The following is a 17,635-nucleotide window of genomic DNA, read 5'->3' as shown; positions in this document are numbered from 1 at the left end:
TAAAATATATTAAAAATAAAATAAAATTGCAATCCATTCTTTCCCCATCTTCCTTACTCTATTTTTTAAAAAGTAGTTATAACTTGCTCCATATCATATAATTTACTGAAAATAAGCTCCATGAGACAGGGATTTTTTCTATTTTGTTTATGTTGTATCCCCAGGGCCTGGAAAAGTACCCAGCAAACAGCCACAATACATGGTGCTATGAATAAAGGAATTCCCCTCCCGAGTGGAGCTCACAGTCTGGTGTGAAAGCAAACCCAGACCATCACAGGACAATAACTAGTGCTCCCTGAAATGGCAGGAGGGGGGCAGGGGCATGAGAGGAAAGAAGACCCCGAAGCAGAGGTTTGAAAACAAGAAGGCATCTGCCAGCTGAAGAGGGGATGAGAGGGGCACTCCGGACAGAGCAAACAGCATGAGCTAAGCCGAGAGGTGAAAAACAGCGAGTGCGTTTGGGAGCGATTTCCAGCAGTTCCGAGGGGAGCTGTGCAGGGCGGTGTGTCAGAGTGTGGGCTCCGTCCGGCAGGTCACGCCAACTGGAGGGTTCTGACCCGGGGCAGCAGCATGAACAGGTTCAGGTTTCTGAGACTGCCCACGTGCTGGGCGGAGAATGGACTGGGGTGGGAAAGAGTGAAGCAGGGAAACCTACAGAGAAACAGTGGGGCCCTAGAAAGGGGCAGAGGGGAGGATCCTTAGAACAGAGACTTAACGGGACATGATAGCACATGGGACATTGTGACTCCTGGATGCTCCCATCTGAGCCAACTCCTGGCATTGGGGGGCTACTTCTCTGCACAGGGGATGGTGGACACACGTTGGGAGAAGGTGGAGGCTGAGGGTCTGTGGGACATCCAGGGAGAAGTCTCAAAGGCATCTGCTCTGAGTCTGGAGGTGGGGGCAGAACTTGGAGGCAGATTTGAGGAGTAGCTGGGACCCAGCAGGGAGGAGAGCTCCATGGAGAGAAGGCTAGGCCAGGGCAGGCGGTATTTAAGGGACCAGGAAGAAGAGAGAGGGACACAGGGAGAGTAGCCTGGGGCCGGGGCCCCAGAACCAGGGATAGAGAGAGTACGGTCCCGGGGAGGGGCTGGGTGGGCGTGGTAAGGTGATGATTAGGGGTGTGGCTATGGAAAAGGTCACTCGTAGGGGAGTAGGGGTTGCGTAGGCCTAGGCTAAAGAACAGATGCCTGGGGCTTGGGAGCTAGGACCAGGAGGAGGACAGGAATCAGGGAGACTCAAGCTTTAGCCTTTCAAGGCTGCTCAGAAATGGACTCCTCCTCCCCAGTCTTACTGACAGGCAAGTCTCTGGCCTCTATCCCTAAACCCTAGTGTCCTCATCTGTAAAATGGGGTAACAGGAAAAACAGCTGCCATTTACTGAGCACTTACTATGTGCCAAGCCAAGGACTCTCTATGTATTGCCTCATTTAATCCTCACAGTAGTTATTGTTACTATTACTCCCATTTTACAGATAAGACAACAGGCACAGAGATAAGTCACTTGTTCAAGGTAACACAGTGATTGAATAGACACTGAGATTCAAACCCAGAGCCTGAATACTGGGCCACAATACTGTACTGCTGACCCATACAAGGCACTTCACAGTTTACGGAGCACGCTCATCACCTCACGGGGTGGTGGAGGGGATAATGAGATGACCCACACACCCAGGAAATGGCTGAGATATTGGTGCGGCTGACGAATGCCCTCCAAAGATGTCCCTGCCCTAATCCCAGAAGCTGTGACTGTCACTTTATCCACCAAATGAGACTTTGCAGCTGTGATGAAATGAAGGGCTTTGAGATGGGAAGATTATCCTGGATCATCCAGGTCCAATGTCATCACAGGGGTCCTTAGAAAAGGGAGGCAGGAGAGAGACAGAAAAGGAGATGTGCTGATGGAAGGAGAGAGAGTGTGTGTGTGTTAGTTTGGAAGATGCTCTGCTGCTAGGTTTGAAGATGAAAGGAGCCAAAAACTGCAGGAGGTCTGCAGAAACGGAAGAAGGCCGGGGAAACTGGTTCTCCCCACGAGCCGCTGGAAGGAACCAGCCCCGAAGACACCCAGACTTTAACCCGTTAAGACTTATTTTGGACCTCTGACCTCCGGGCAGTAAGATAATAAATTTGTGTTGTTTTTAGCCACTAAGTTTGTGGTATTTTGTTATAGCAGCAACAGAAAATGAATATATCACATCACTACACACCTGGCCCCCTGGCCAGCTCTGGCTCAACTACTACTACTGCAGCTGCTATCGTGAATCACCCTTACATTTTTAGTAGTTCTTTAAAGTTCCAGTTTGGTCCCCTCTGAATCTCAGTCTCTTCTTTGTTAAAAATAAAAATAGGGTTGGGCCTGGCCAGATGGCTCAGTTGATTGGAGCGTCATCCTGTACACCGAGAGATTGGGGATTCGATTCCCAGTCAGGGCACATACCTAGGTTGCGGGCTCGATCCCTGGTCAGGGCGCATATGGGAGGCAACTGGCCAATGTGTCTCTTTCACATCGATGTTTCTCTCTCTTTCCCTTCCTCTCTCTAAAATCAATAAACATATTTTCAGGAGAGGATTTAAAAAATAATAATAAAATATAAAAGTAGGGCTAATACACCCGACCCTAACTCTTTTGTAGGCACAGAATGAATGTGCTTTACATTATTTGAAGGTTCCCATAAACCACCGGGACAGATGAGGTCTAGTTATCGCCCCATTGCTCAGATGAACAAATGAAGGGAAGGGAAATAGCCCATGCAGAGCCACACAGCTAGTAACAGAGCCAGGACTTGAACCAGGGCTTCGGACTTCAATTCTAGCACACTGAGGTTCATGTCTCAGAGCTTAGCTCACATGCCACCTCCTCAGAGAAGCCTACCTGGATAGCCTCAGCCCATTCATTCATTCATTCATTCACCAAACAGTTGCTATGGCAGCTCTGTGCCCAGTTTGGTGCTAAGAAAACTGGGGACCAAGTTCTGCCCTCAGGAGCCCACAACCTAGTGAACTTCAACCTGGTGGAAGACACACAGGCCAACCACCCCAAACAGCCTGATAAATACGGAGGCAATGGGGAGGGAGCACGGGGGGGGGGGGGGGGGGCACAAAAGAAGGGAAACCGACGATGCCTGGGGCCAGGCAAGGCTTTCTGGAGGAGGTGGTGATGGAGCTGGGGACAGATAAGACTCAACCCAAAGTGTGGGCAGGGTTCCAGTGGAGGAATGACTACGAAGAGGCAGGAGGTTCGACGCTGTAGCTTCCTGAGGGCAGCAAAGGGGTCGGGCCATCCCGGGCCCCAAAGTCCCTCTTGGCCTCCATGTTCCTGTGTACGAATGGGAATCGTGGGCCTTGGTGCCCAGAGCTTTGGTAATTGCTGGGCCCAGGCCCCTGGATTCCTCCTCTGGCTGAAGGTCAGGAAGGGTCAAAGGTCAGGGGTACAGGGCAGGGTGGAGGGGAGTGTTAGAGAGGCAGGGTCCTGGCTCAAGCCCCCATCCCATACCTGACTCATCATGGTGTGACTATAGGAAGATCCTCTTAGAGCTTCAAGTGACACTGTCTGAGAAACGGAGCAGGAGACAAAACGGGCTCCAAAGACCCTCCCCAGCCCGGACGGGGAAATGACATGACACAAAATTACAAAAGGGTCTTTATTTGTAAAAAATCACAGGGGCCCCTGGGGCAACAGGAAAGACAGACCAGCTTCTCAGGGGTCGGGGGCATTTGGGCAGATGCGCTTGAGTGGGGGGGCGCCCTCCGAGTCCTCGGTGTCACCCTGGGCTGCCTCGGGGACAGGTGGCACTGGCTCAAAGACAGGGTAAGCTTCGGGGGCCTGGAGAGGAAGGGTGGGCAGGCATGAGCTCCCCGGACCCAGGAGTGCAGCCTCCTAGCCTCTGCCTTCTCCAAAGCCTCCACTCCACTCCCCTCCCGCACCCAGGAGTCCAGCCCAGAGCCAGGGACCCGGCACGCAGATTAAGTGGGGGCACTGGACACAACAATACTGTTTTGGGGAAAGAAATTGATATTTGGTATTTCTGGGAAATACATCAAGGTAGTCCCTGTGGGAAGTCAACTTTGTGGGGGACTCTCTTAAGCTAATTGTATCGTTTAGGATTTTAAAAAATAATACTTGGAGGAGCACCATGATCTTTTCAGGCTTTTAATGGTCTTAGATCAGCCCCGAGCCAGCCCGCAGGACTTTGTTTCTAAAACACCCTTTCCTGCCCTAACTGGTTTGGCTCAGTGGATAGAGCGTCAGCCTGTGGACTGAAGGGTCCCAGGTTCGATTCCAGTCAAGGGCATGTACCTTGGTTGTGGGCACATCCCCAGAAGGGGGTGTGCAGGAGGCAACTGATCGATGTTTCTAACTCTCTAACTCTATCCCTCTCCCTTCCTCTCTGTAAAAAATCAATAAAATATATATATATATTTAAAAAAATAAATAAAATTTAAAAAAATAAAAAAAAATAAAACACCCTTTCCTTTTCGTCCCAAGAACCCAGCTGTAAGCCGTCAGCTGTGTCTGAGGTCGGCGTTTCCCACCCGGACCTCAAGAGTGCAGCCCCACGCCTTGTGCTGCCCGAGTCCCATTCCCTCCAAGACCCGGGAGTCCAGCTTCTGGCCCCTCTCACCTCAGCCTCCAGCAACTCTGGGACAGGCTCCTCCTTGGTCAGCATTGGGGGTTCATCGGTGCCGCCTGCAGTGATACCCCCGGGATCTGGAACGGCAAGGTAACAGACATTCCCTGAGCAGCCGCTGTGCCACAGCACAGAGCGGGGGAAACAAACACCCGGCACGTCAGCCCCCAGCTGCGGGAGCACCGAGGCGGGAGACGAGCACCTGGCTGCACCCCAGGAAGACACGGGAAGGACATTTAGGTGGGATCGTGATGGGTGAGTAAGATTTGACCCGGCAGGTGGGGAAGTGGAGCACATTTTAGGCAGAGGCAACATACACTTAGCACAAATTCTGGGGTTGGACTGCCGGCGTTCAAATCCTAACCTTGGGCTCGTGACCTAATTTCTCTGGACCTCAGTTTCCCCACCTGTAAAATGTAGATCGTTATAGTAGCTACCACATGAGCCTGCTGTGAGGATTAAATGAGATAATACGGGTAAAGTCCTTAGCACAGTGTGGGGCACATAGTTAAGTGCTCAATAAATGCCAGTTATGGTTTTTATATTAGTAAAGGTCCAGAAGTACACAGCCATAGGCCCAAGTCATGGTGTTCCTGAAAGGGAACGATGAGGTCACGAGGGGACAGTTCACAAAGGGCCCAGAGAGGCCAGCTGAGAGCCACTGAGGGCTGCGAGCAGGAAAATGACCCCGTCAAACTTGTGCTTTAGAAAAAGCCGCTCCGTCGGCCATGTGGGCGGGACTGAAGGGAGACCTACAAGGAGGCTGGAGTTTGGTGAGGATGAGAGATGACAGAGCTGGGGAGGGAGAGGGAGCTAGGCAATGTTGGGAGGAGGTACTGACCAGAGAGGGGATTGACTATGTGGAAAAGGGAGAAGCTGAGGAGCGCTCATGCTCCAGGCTGGTGAGCTGGGCGATCAGTTTCTCATCTATAAATGGTGATAACAGTCCTCAAAGGGTTGTAGTAGGGATTAAAGGAGATAAAATAAAACATGTAAAAAGCTTAAAGAGTGTCACACAGTAAGAGCTCAATAAGTATTAGCTGTCATTAGCACTTACTATTAATTACTCTTAAGATTAGCACTGTTATTTATTTCTCAACAAATATTTATTGAGCACGTACTATGTGACACTTGGTGTTCTGAAGATACAGTAGCAGACAAATCCATATGGACCCAACATTCAGGCGCTGCCATGAGGTGGAAGAGGGAAAGAAAGACACTTAGGTAATAAAAGTTAAATGTACATGAAAATCCCAGTGGTAAGTCATCAACAGACCAGAAGTCAAGACAAAGGTCCGGGACCTTCCACAGGAGCCAGGAGGGCCTCCTGAGGAGGCACCAGGAGAGGGGGAGCAGGCACAGGGATACGCTGGTGGCTTCAACCTTGGAGAGGACACGGGAGGGCTCCTGGGCGGCACCTGGTCCTACCTCTCTCCTGGCCTAGCCGTGGAGGCTGAGCTTCCTCCGGGACCCCTTCCGGAGGCCCGGAAGGTGATGCAGGACGGCTGGGCTGGGGGGTGCCGCCAGGGCTGGGCTCAGTGCCCTTTTGCAGGGAGCCTTCCGAATGGAAACTCTGGTTACTGTTCTCATCTGTGAGAGCAAAAGTCGAGAGGGTTGGGCCTGAGGTCCCCAGTCCCCTCCTTCAATCCCATAGTCCCCCCGCCCCCTGCCCCCGTCCCAGGATCCCTACATACCATTGAGATCAAGCAGAATGAGAGGGCCACCCCCTCGTGGGCTGGCACCCCTACCCCGACGCTCCCGACCTCGGGATCTCTCTGCCCCGCCACCTGCCCTCCGTCGCTCCTGGGGATCAGAGGGGTAAGGATCAGAGATGGCGCTTGCAAAGCCCCCACCCTACAAATAAGTGAGCTGAGGCGCAGAGAAGCCAAAGGCCCTGCATGAGGTGACGGAGGTGGTGCACACTGGGTGAGGTCTTGAATCCCGGGGTCTGGAGCAGGAGAAAGGGAGAAGGGGGGGAGTTGCCAATAATTGTTAACATGTGTCTCGGCTGCTGCCTTTGAGGTCTCAGAGTGGGGACTGGAGGTGGAGGCCAGGATGGGGAGGGGCTTGCCTGGGGTTGCACAGATGCAGGGTCTGGTGTGGGGGGGCTTGCTCACCTCCTCCTGGGGGTCCACCACTGGCACCCACTTGAAGATACGAAGGGACGTGTCGCCCACAGTCACCCAACGCTTCTCCCTGTGGGAGAGTGGGGGGACTAGGTCAGAGAGGCCTGAGCTGAGAGCCTCCCTCCGCAGCTAGACACACCTGGGGATACCTACAGAGGTGTGGGTGGTGCACAGGTAAGGGGCAGTTTTGCTAATGGGGCATAGTGAGAGGGAGAAAGAGAACCCGCAGCCCCCAGGGCATACATGGAGGTGCCTCTAGTGACAGAGTATGGGGCCACGGCTCACAGACCCCTGGGGTAGACATGGGCACCAGGCTGGGGCCTGGCTTGGGATCCGGCATTCTTTCGGGAGGAGTGTCAAAGCCTGAGGGGGCGGGGCATAAATGGGGGCTCCTGCTCTGGAAGGGTTCGGCTGGGGTACACGCTTTGTAGACCCCAGGGTGTAGCCAGAAGGGGACAGAGCTCTGTAGATCCGGGGCGCAGCTGGGGGACACGCCTAACACCTGGGCCACAGCTGCTGAAGGGCGGGGAGACGCCTCTGGAGGAGGAACGGCCCTGCCGGTCCCGACCCTGGCCCCGGGGCAGCGCTCACCATCTCCGGACCTTCTCGATGGTCGCCATCACCTTCTTGATGTCATCCTTGGCCCGGCTCCGGGTCTCAGCCCGCACGGTCCGGCCGGCCATGCTGGCGGGGCTGGGGCCGAGGCCGAGCCCGCGGCTGGGCCGCCTCCCGTCCGGCGGGCTCAGGCTCGGCGCCAGGCCGGGTCGCGGTTCTCTCGGCCTGCCGTCCCTCCGGGAGTTGGCCGCGCCCTCCCTCGCTCCCCAACGCCTCCGCGAGTCCCCGCCCCGCTTCCTGCCGCCGCGCCCCGCCCCGCCCTGGCCAGTCCCCGGAGCGGCCCTGCAGCGCGGACCGGCGGAGTCCAGGCCTGGAAGCCGGCCCGCCCCGGCCCGCCCCCTCGGGGTGCCCGGACGCGCAGCGCCCCCTGCCCGCCGCCCAGAGGGAGGTTGGGGGCAGCTCCGAGGCTGGATGCGCGCGGCAGGGCTGAGGGGTGCGTGCAGAGCACGTGGGCGCCGGGGAACGGGAAGGACTGTGTCTGGGTGTGCGCCCTCTGCGCGTGAGCGCTCCTGTGACGCGCACGCGCGCGCACGTGTGTGTGTGTGTGTGTGTGTGTGTGTGTGCGCGCTCACCCTCGCCAGGTTGTCGAGTGTACACTGACCAACTATTCCTTCAGCCATTCATTCATTCAGCAGTCTGTTAACTGAGTGCCACGTACCTGCCAGACACTGCCTATGAGTGGGGCTCCGCCCACCGGAATGGCTAAATGAGAATGGCTGGTGCACCGAGGGCAGGTGAAGAAGTAGAGTAACTGGACCCCTCGTACCTCTGCGGGAGTGTAAATGGGTAGAGACACTTTGGAAAACGCAGTGTGCTAGTGAAGCCCCAAATACACCACAACCCCATGATGCAGCAATTCCACTCCTACATCCTCAGCACCAACAGAAATGCGTAGGTATGAGCACCGAGAGAGGCGCGAGGGGCCCTGGAATGTTCACAGCACTAGGGATAACAGCCCCAGACCGGAAACAACCCATCCAAGGAGAGTGGACAAGGAGCTGTAGCCCATTCACACCCTGCACACAGGAGAATGAAGTCCATTACACCCACAAGGGGAACAAGTCTCACGAAAGACAGACTGTCTGATTCCATGTGTGTGAAGTTCCAAACGGACAAAACTAATTAGGGTGTGAGAACCAGAATAGTGCGCACCCTTGGGACTGGGAGGGGCTAGGAGGGGGCTCTGGGAACTGGTCATGCTCTGTTTGTTAACCTGGTGCTGGTTCCCTGAGCATATTTACTCTAAAAATTCATGGATGTTTGTACTTTAAATAAAGTAAAACGTTATTTAAAAGGAGCATGTCTTGGTTGATTTGAGGCTGTTTGCCAGCAGATATGATGTCTAAATGTGTGTTGTGTGTGTATTTCAAAGGTGTGGCTATTGGGTCTGTTTGTTTTGGTGAGACTAGGTCCACAGAGGTTAAGGAATAGGAAGATGGTTATGGCAGCATTTGGGGAACCAAATTGCTGGGGTAAAATCCCAGCTCTGGTCGTCCAGTCACCCTGGGTAAGTCACTTGTTTCTAATTCGTCAACTATAACACGAGGGTAAGTTAGTAAGTGTATAGCTCTTAGAACAGTGCCTTGCACATTATGAATACTCGATAAATATTCACTGTTAATAAGTATGTGAGCCCAGCTGGAGTGGCTCAGTGGTCGAGCATTGACCCAGGAATCACGAGGTCATCAGTTAGATTCCTGGTCAGGGCACAAGCCTGGGTTGCGAACTTGATCCCCAGTGGGGGCCTGCAGGAGGCAGCCGATCAATGACGTTTCTCACTCTCTCATCGATGTTTCTATCTCTAGCTCTCTCCCTTCCTCTCTCTCTAAAAAAAAAATCAATAAAAACGTATTTTTTTAAATGAGTACGTGATTGTGGGCCCTGTGAACAATCGGGTTTCATCACACCTGCTGTGCCCTCCGCCAGTAACCCCTTCCTTTCTTTATTCTGGCAATTTCCTCCCAGACACACAGCCTCTTCCCAGTCCCTTCGGTCACTTTACCTGCTGTTGTCTATGGCTTCCCCCATCAGACTGTGAACTCCTCAGGGAACCAGGAAGCAAGTTGGGTCATGTTCCAGCGCCCAGGACAGACTGGGCTTTTGTCTGCACCAGGTTAGTGGAGTTGACATGTGGGTAAGACACCCCCCACCACCACCACCATCACCACACACACACACACACCTGTCTCTGAAGCTTGTTCCTGTGTGAGAATGAAAGTCTAAATGCAGTCAGAGCAGGTGTGTGAGCCTGGTAAGGTGAGTTGAGCTGGTGTACCTGCCCCTCTCCTAGTAGGTGCAACGGGAACAGAGAACATGAAGTATGTAAGAAAGGAGGTGTACAGTATGTCTGGGCAGGTGTTGCCCAAGCCTTAGAACCCCCTCTCCCCCTCCTTCCCAGCCAAGCGAGAGTGCCGGTGCCGGCGCATTCCTGTCCTGCCAGCCCCACCCTTTTCAATCAACCCCAGTTTTCTCCGAAAAGCAGCCCCGGCGCCAAGCGTTGTCCCAGACCGGAGCCAGAGCCTGAGCCTCCTCCTGGCGTGACGCAGGGCTGCCTCCCGGCGCTGGCCCCCGTCCTCCCCCGGGGCCTAGGTCCCAGATCCACCGTGCAGACGACCTGCTACCCCCTCAGGCCCCTTTCTCCACTGGGCCGAGCAGGCAGTGAACTGGACTCCGGGACAAGGAATCTTGCCTGGGGCGGGAGAGGGGGGGAATTCTTTGGGGTTTGAGCCCTGATTGGCTGCGCCCGGGCCCGCCCCTACCCTTTCTCCCCTTCTCCCCCTCTTGGAAGGGGGGCGTGGAGGCAACCGGGATCAGCCTGGGGCCAGCATGAGCCGGAGGGAGGGAAGTCTGGGTAAGGGGCTAAAGTGTGAATGTCGAGTGCCCAAGGGGAGCAGTGGTCGGAAGGGCTGGAAGCTGGGGTCTGGGTCCCCGCCACCTTCGGGTCGGGGAAGGGAGCGGCCTGAGAGGGGGAGAGCAGGGCCCGGGTGTCAGGTAACCAGCGGTGAGCTGTGGGTGAGCTGTGGGAAGGTGCTAGCGCCGGAGTTCAGAGGGGGCCTGGGGCTGTGCCTTCAGGGCCGCGGGCTCAGGGGTGAGATAACCGGTTCGAGTACACCCTGGGGGAGGACTGGGGTCGTGGCTGAGGCTGTCCCCTGGGTCCTCTGAATACTGGCAGAGAATCAGAGCCAGGGGGAGTGATAGAGTGAGGAGAGGAAGTCTGTGGGCCACGGGAGACAGTGAATGACAACCTGAGACGAACGCCAAGGCTGATAAAGACAGGAATGGGCGGTGGGAAACTCAGGCGGGGTGGGGGTGGGGGTGGGGGTGGGGGTGGGGCGCCAGGGTTGAGAAGCCAGTACTACATTACCCAGCCTGCCCTGGGCGCGTGCGCGGGGCGTTTCGGGAAATGTAGTGCTTCCCGGGCACCACCTTTCAGCTTGTGTGTGTAGGAAGACTGGTCGCTGATTCAATTGATGCTGTCTGGTGCCCAGCCCAGCGCCTTGCGTAAAAAGGCTATCAGGGAGGGAATGGGATTTAAGCCTCCCAATCTGTAAAATGGGCTGAAAGGCGCATTCCGGTTAGAAGTTCTGTGTTTCAGTGATGTTGAATTCCACCAATTACAGAGGTATGTGAGCCCTACCCTCAAATGGCTCCCAGGATGAGGCCGGTTCACACACATAAAAGAGCCATTAAAAGAACTACCTTGAAAGTATGAACAAATGGCCTTAAGAAGAAGAAGGGAGTTAATTTAAGGAAGGAGTAAATCCAAGGCTACACTGAGGAGGCAGTATTTGAATTCAGCTTTAATAGTATTTCAACAGTGATTTGAGGACAGGGAACACATTTCACACAGAAAAAAACGTCTGGCAAATGTCTGGTATCTCATTTTCCCTCAGTTGGAATGGGACAGAGCCTGGCTGGCTTAAAAGTTGGAGAATTCAGAGCTGAGCTTCTGGGTTCGGGAAGGAAGGGCCAGCCCGAAGGGTCAGGAGCAGGGTTGGGCTGCCTCATTCCTCCCCCCTCTTCCCACCAGAAGACTCCCAGGCTGATTCCTCAGTCTCACCCCTTCCCCTCTTGGAGGCCAAGATCCGTCAGACACACAGCCTTGCCCGCCTCCTCACCAAATATGCTGAGCAGCTCTTCCAGGAATATGTGAGTGGGGATGGGTGTGGGGGGGCCTGGGGATCAGGGAAATACAGATCATAGGGTTACTTGAGTACCTGTTTTCTCAATCTCATTTCCCAGCTACAGAAATTGGGGCTCCAAGAGAGATCAGTCACTTGACCCAGGCCACACAGCAATTGGAGGAGGATCATCTCTGTTCCCCAAATGCCCCTTCATCCACCTAAGCTTGGAGGCTCCCTTCTTGGTGCTTAAGACAGGCAACCTGAGAGTGTAGAGAACTCTGGTCTGGGAGTCAGGAAAGCTAGGTTCCAGACTCTGTCTGGGTTTGTCACCTCACTTCCCTGGGCCTCGGTCTCACCAGCTGTCAAAGGAGGCAGTTGAACAAGATGAGCTGTGAACTCTTACTTGTGCTATGCAGAGAGGCCAAGAAGGGGTTTCAGTCTGGGTCAAAAATTCCACCCCCGGGGACTTTTACAAAGGAGGGAGATCTGCCAGTACCTTTGGTTGGGTAGAGGGCCTGCCTAAGGTCAGAAGAAATGTCCCCAAATTTCTATAGTGGAGGGAGGGTATGGTTTTGAAGCAGACAGACTGTGGGCCTGCCAATCTTACTGCGACCTTGGGCAGGAATGAGAACATGAAAATAATGATGTAACAATTATTAGGTGGTGGGATAATGGAATCAGCTTTGTCCTCCTACCAACTTTCGTTCCGATTCCAGTCCTGCCCTTTCCTGGATGGAGGACCCAGAGTCCTCATTTACAAAATCACCATAATTACATCACACCCATTATTGGGAAAATTAGGAACAGTGTGCTTAAAGCAGCAAGCACAATGCCTGAACCAGAGGCAAGATGTTAGCAAAGGATAAATGGTATTGTATAGCAGTTTTACAAATTACAAATCACCTTTAGCTTTTATCTGTTCACGCATATGATAGTTATTCATGAATCCTCTGCTGTGTGCCAGGCAGGTGCAGAGGTGGGAGGGGGGGCGTGAAAAAGACTAGTTCCCGTACTATCTTGTCCCCCCCCCCCCCCCCCCCCCATTCTACAGATGAGACTGAGGCTCAGAGAAGGGAAATGGTTTTGTAAGAAACTGAACAGTTAGTAAATGGAGACGGGATTTGCACCCTACTGCAAGCATGTCAAACTCTCGGCCCACGGGTCGCCCACAACAAATATTTTTGCGGCTCAGCCAATATAATGGTATGTAAGAAACGTTTTAATAAAAATTTTGTAACTTAATTTTTACCATATCCTGTTATACATAATTATTAATAACGAACTACAACGTTCGCTAATGACTGTTGCATTCATTTCCCTTACATGCAGGCACGCCCTTTCTCTCCACTAATATTAGCAGCGATTATTTTAGCAGCCGATTGCCACATTAGTCTTGGACAGACTTGTTTGGTGTGCACAACAGGAAATATTTCGCTTTTGGAGAACAAGAAAAATAGGTTTATTTGTGTTATGCTTATTAATTTGTGCAGGTATCCAGTGTCTGGTAAGTTAATCTTCAAGAAAAAATATTAATGGTTATTAAAATGTTCTATTATTTTATGTTAACAATTACTCATTTATTTCAGCCCTTTGTATTCAGCATGTCTCTATCGAAATAAACCTACGTTTCTATGAAAAGTGAAGCTTTTGTTTTTTTGCGGCCCCCATAAACTTCAACCTTGTTTACTGGCCCGTGTTAGCCTTTGAGTTTGACATGCTTGCCCTAGTGTGTTTATTGTGCCTTTCCCAGGGGTCAGGACCTGACTTAAGCTTTTTACCATGCTCATAGCCACCTTAGGAAGTTGACAGTGTTATCTCCATTTTAGAGATGAAGAAACAAAGGCACTGGTGGTGTAAAGGTCACTTTTTTGGTTGTTTTGTGTTATCACAAACACAGACGGAATTTGTCCTTTGCGAGAAGGGGAGACGGAGGCCCCAGGGAGGGCGGAGTTCCGGAGCCCATTGACCGGCCTGTCTCCACAGGTGCAGCACCAGGGAGACCCCTTCGGGCTGCCCGGCTTCTCGCCTCCGCGGCTGCCGGCGGCGGGCTTGAGCGCCCCGGCCCCGGGCCACGCGGGCCTGCCGTTGCCCGAGCGCCTGCGGCTGGACGCGGGGGCGCTGGCCGCGCTGCCGCCGCTGCTCGACGTGGTGCGCCGCCTGCAGGCCGAGCTGAACCCGCGCGCGCCGCGCCTGCTGCGGCGCCTGGAGGAGGCCGCGCGCCAGGCCCGGGCGCTGGGCGCCGCCGTGGAGGCCGTGCTGGCCGCGCTGGGCGCCGAGCCCCGCGAGCCCCGGCCCGAGCCCGCCGCCGCCGCCGCTGCCGCCGCCGCCGCCGGCGTCTTCCCCGCCAAGGTGCTGGGGCTCCGCGTGTGCAGCCTCTACCGCGAGTGGGTGAGCTGCACCGAAGCCGACCTGGGCCAGCTGGTGCCCGGGGGCCCCGCCTGAGCGCGGGCGGGTCCGCAGCTCGCCCTCACCTCCTGCCGGCCGCCTCCATCTCTCTCCGTCTCTCCGCCTCTGTCGTCCTATCTGCGCTGTAGGTTCTCTTTTTCCCTAGGGACCTTCTCGTCTCAGCGTGTGGCTTCCCAGTTCCGTCACACTCTTGCTTTCTCCCTCTTTTCTCCATCCCTTGGGTCTGCCTCCCCCCCCCCCGCCCCCACCTTTACCCAAGTGACTTGGAGGTCACTTGTCTCCCTTTTCTCCTCACTCTCATCTCCTCTTGGCCCCGTACGAGCATGTGTGCAGCTCAGCCTCAACTCCAGGAAGGGACACCTTGTCACTCCGTTTCCCTCCGGCCCTCCCCCCCCCCCCCCAGTCCGTCCACTGGTGCCTCCCCCCTCCCACCCCACCCCTGCCCCTCCCTGTATGTCCTCCCCCTTCACTTCCCTCCGCCCTGTCCTTGCACCTCCTCTTCCTCCCAAGCCAGGTCTGTGAAGATAAACAATCGACACCTTAAAAGAGTTTCATTTCTGAGAATAAATTAATTTTTTGTAAATAAAATGTTAAAAAATAAAAAGAACACTGAAGTTACCAGTAGATATAGTTGTTGAAGGTGGGGAGATGCCTTGAGGAGAACAGGATCCTGGGGTGTCGCCTGGGCCCAGACATATAAACACCACAGTGCACTGGGTTCCTGAGAGCCCCGAGGAGGACCTGCATGTGTCCCGAGCAGGAAACAGATGTGAATCAAACCTCCATTGATGAGGAAGTGAAGCCCCTGAAGACAGGAAGTTGTCACCGTGGTCACAGTCAGAAAAGGAGACCGGGGGAGGACGTGAGCTCCAGCAAAAGGCAGAGGCCTGTCTGCTCCAAACATCCGCATCCCCCCCAGGAAGCGAGGGAGAGACCGCAGGCCCCCGCACCTCCCCACAATGACAGGAAGGGGCGGCCTCAGGAAAGCCCGGGAAGGAGGCCATCGTCCGTCTGTCCGTCTGTTCCCAGGAGCGGGGGAGTGAAGCCTCTTCAAAGCGGTACTTCTCTCCACCCAGGAAGCGGCCGCCAGGCCCCTGGAGTGGTGATGCATGGGATGATAGCCGGGGCGTCCCACCAGATCTGGAAGGGAGGCCGTGGGGCCTGGGAAGGCCCAGCCAACAGGGAATTGAGGCCGGTTCCCAGGAAATATTCCCATGACATGGCACACTAACCCTGTCCGCTAGCCAAGCAGCAAGGCAGAAAGGCCAGGAGAAGTGTTGCAGCCTCTGACAGGAAGTCCTGCCTCCTCTCTCCAGGGTACTTGCCCTTGAGCAGAGCCAAGCCCCTCACAGCTCGGCCTGTCCAGTGGCCATATTCCCGGGTCACTACATAGCCTCGACATTTCCTCTCGAAGGCTGAGGCCCCCAAGGTGACAAGCCCGACAGTGTCCTCTTCGGGGGGATGGGCAGGCCCAGGGCAGTCACGATGGCAGCCACGTTGCCCAGCAGGCCGTGGGCCCGGAGCCTCGCCCCCCAGCTGAGCCAGCAGGAGAGGACTGCCAGGGTTCAGGTAGCTCTGGTCGTCTCCCACAGGCTGAAGGTGCTGGGTCAAGGCCTGGAAGGCCCCCTGGGCATGGCCCAGCCCCTCCCCGCCATCCAAGGCATGCCAGGTCTTGAAGGAGACAGCGGCAGGTGGCAGGCTGCTGAGCTGGAGCACAGGGGCTGAGAAGCCAGGGTCGCTAAAAGGGCTGCCCTGGTACTGGAGCTGCATGATGGACAGAGACAGAAGTGAGGGTACCCTGAAGCTCCCCATGATTTCACATCTGCCTTCTATGCGACAGCATCTTCCCAAGGGGAGTTGCCACCCACTACACCTCAGAGAGTCGGTGAGATGTCCCAGGAATCACAGTTTCAATAATTCCCATGTGGCAGTATTGTCATGAGATGATAAGAAATAATATATATAAAGCCCTTAGCACAGCACCTGGCATACAATAAGAGCATGATAAGCCACCACTAATAATAAATGTTAATATGAACACAGATTATATTATTTATTATAATATTTTCTACCTAAATATGTTATTGACAATGTAGTTACAGCCCTGTCTATTTCTTTTTTTATTTACAGCATTTAGTTGTTTGTGTTTGTTAATTTTATTATAATCTATATACATAAAAGCCTAATATGCAAATTGTCCCCTCAGAAGTTTGACCGGGAGTTCCATCACTCACTATGACATGCACTGACCACCAGGGGGTGGCGTGGAATGAAAGAAGGCCCCGGCCGGCAGCCAGAAGGCTCCGATTGGCCCTGATCGCTGGCCAGGCCAAGGGACCCTACCTGTGCACTAATTTCGTGCACCGGGCCTCTGGTCAATAAATAACTGTTGATATTATTAAATCTCATTGAGTGCCTTCTCCATTAAAGTTCTTGCCTCCACAAACCTAAACCCACAGAATCTTAGTGCTCACTGCACTGATAAATCCCCTCATTGATAGATACATCACCTAGTCCTGCATCCCCATTTCACAGGAGAAACAGGCTCAGGGTGCCCAAAGCTACCAGGGAATGGTGGAAGGTGGAAGACTAGAAACTAGATTTAGCAACTTCACATGGGCCTGGAATATAGGACAGTGGAAGAGTCACAAACTCCTGAGGTTCAGGGCCCGGCAGGTCATGTGACTTGGGGAGGCAAGCAGGAGCTTTGGTCAGCAGGACTCCTGTGCGTGTTTTAGACAGGCATCGTGTTCAGAACTGAACAAGCCCTGCACGGCCCCCACAGGAAACAGACCTGGCCAAGAGGCTCCAGTTTGAACTTCCAGTCAGTTGCGGGGTGTGGGGAGAATGGGCATTGAATGTCACAGACCTGGTTTAAGATCCTGGCACTTCCAGGTATTGCTGCGTGACCTCCAGCAAACCGTTCACCCTCTCTCAGGCTCCGTTTTCTTATCTGTGAAGTGGATTGTAAGTCCCGGTCTCAGAACTTCCGGAGAGCTCCGTGAGATAGTGGGAGGGAGTGCCCCGCAGGGCGTAAGGATCAAATAAGCAACACAGCCCGGTGCCTGTGGAGAGAATCAGGACGCGGTAAAGCCCTCCCTCTGGGTGCTTCCTTTGAATCTTGTAACAGTCCCGAGAGGTCAGCGAAGGCAGGATCACCAGCCCATTTTGCAGATGAGGAAGCCGAGGCAGGGAGAGAAAGAATGACTTGCCCAAGGTCACCAGCCGTCAGTGACGGTGTTCATGTGGGTGTGTCTCTAGTTGACAGAGCCCCTGTACTCTCCGACCCAGGCAGGAACCTTCCCCTGACCTTGCTCTTTCCCCCTGCACAGAGCAGGGCCCGGAGGGCAGTGTCCCCGCCCCTCACGCCCTCTCATGCCCAGCATCACTCACATACGTCTGCAGGAGCACTGACGTATTCTTCTGCATGCAGAGGGCCAGGCTATAGGCTTGACTGATGGGCTCAGCTGGGGAGATGGGCCCCCCCCCCCGGGCTGAGGGGTGGCCGCAGCAGGGTCAGCAGGCAGAGGGGGGCTGGCAGAAGGCATCAGAGGTCAGCACCAGTCCCCAACTCCGCCCACTCATTCATTTACTCCTCATAACAACCTAAACGGAAACAGCCCTTGTGGCCCGCAACAATCTTGTGTATCCAAATCAGGGCAGAGTAACCCTGAATGTAGATTATTTCCAGCCCAGAACATTCCCTTGAACTCCAGACCCATGTGATCAACTTCCTG

At 54.3% G+C, this 17,635-nt stretch overlaps 2 protein-coding genes and 1 pseudogene across 3 annotated transcripts; 1 reads left to right on the top strand and 2 right to left on the bottom strand.

Annotated features, from left to right (window-relative positions):
- Positions 1 to 3,613: 3,613 nt before the first annotated feature.
- On the bottom strand, positions 3,614 to 9,923 carry BCL7C (BAF chromatin remodeling complex subunit BCL7C). Its single transcript, XM_079790990.1, has 6 exons — positions 7,345 to 9,923; positions 6,745 to 6,823; positions 6,322 to 6,430; positions 6,056 to 6,217; positions 4,622 to 4,707; positions 3,614 to 3,822 (listed from the first exon to the last, which is right to left on the bottom strand). Exons 1-6 carry the CDS (start codon positions 7,986 to 7,988, stop codon positions 3,697 to 3,699), a joined length of 1,206 nt encoding a protein of 401 aa, XP_079647116.1. The 5' UTR covers positions 7,989 to 9,923; the 3' UTR covers positions 3,614 to 3,696.
- A 206-nt stretch (positions 9,924 to 10,129) lies between these two features.
- On the top strand, positions 10,130 to 14,490 carry LOC307115316 (cardiotrophin-1-like). Its single transcript, XM_079798516.1, has 3 exons — positions 10,130 to 10,219; positions 11,399 to 11,517; positions 13,476 to 14,490. Exons 1-3 carry the CDS (start codon positions 10,195 to 10,197, stop codon positions 13,932 to 13,934), a joined length of 603 nt encoding a protein of 200 aa, XP_079654642.1. The 5' UTR covers positions 10,130 to 10,194; the 3' UTR covers positions 13,935 to 14,490.
- Positions 14,491 to 14,711: 221 nt separating this feature from the next.
- Positions 14,712 to 17,327, bottom strand: LOC307093240 (cardiotrophin-2-like; annotated as a pseudogene). The gene is made up of 2 exons: positions 17,292 to 17,327; positions 14,712 to 15,662 (listed from the first exon to the last, which is right to left on the bottom strand). The product of its transcript is annotated as a cardiotrophin-2-like (transcript).
- Between the last annotated feature and the right edge of the window lie 308 nt (positions 17,328 to 17,635).

This window comes from Cnephaeus nilssonii (assembly GCF_951640355.1).
Source record: "Cnephaeus nilssonii genome assembly, chromosome: 2".
Lineage (NCBI taxonomy): Eukaryota > Metazoa > Chordata > Mammalia > Chiroptera > Vespertilionidae > Cnephaeus > Cnephaeus nilssonii.
This window is presented reverse-complemented; position numbering and strand designations above follow the sequence as displayed.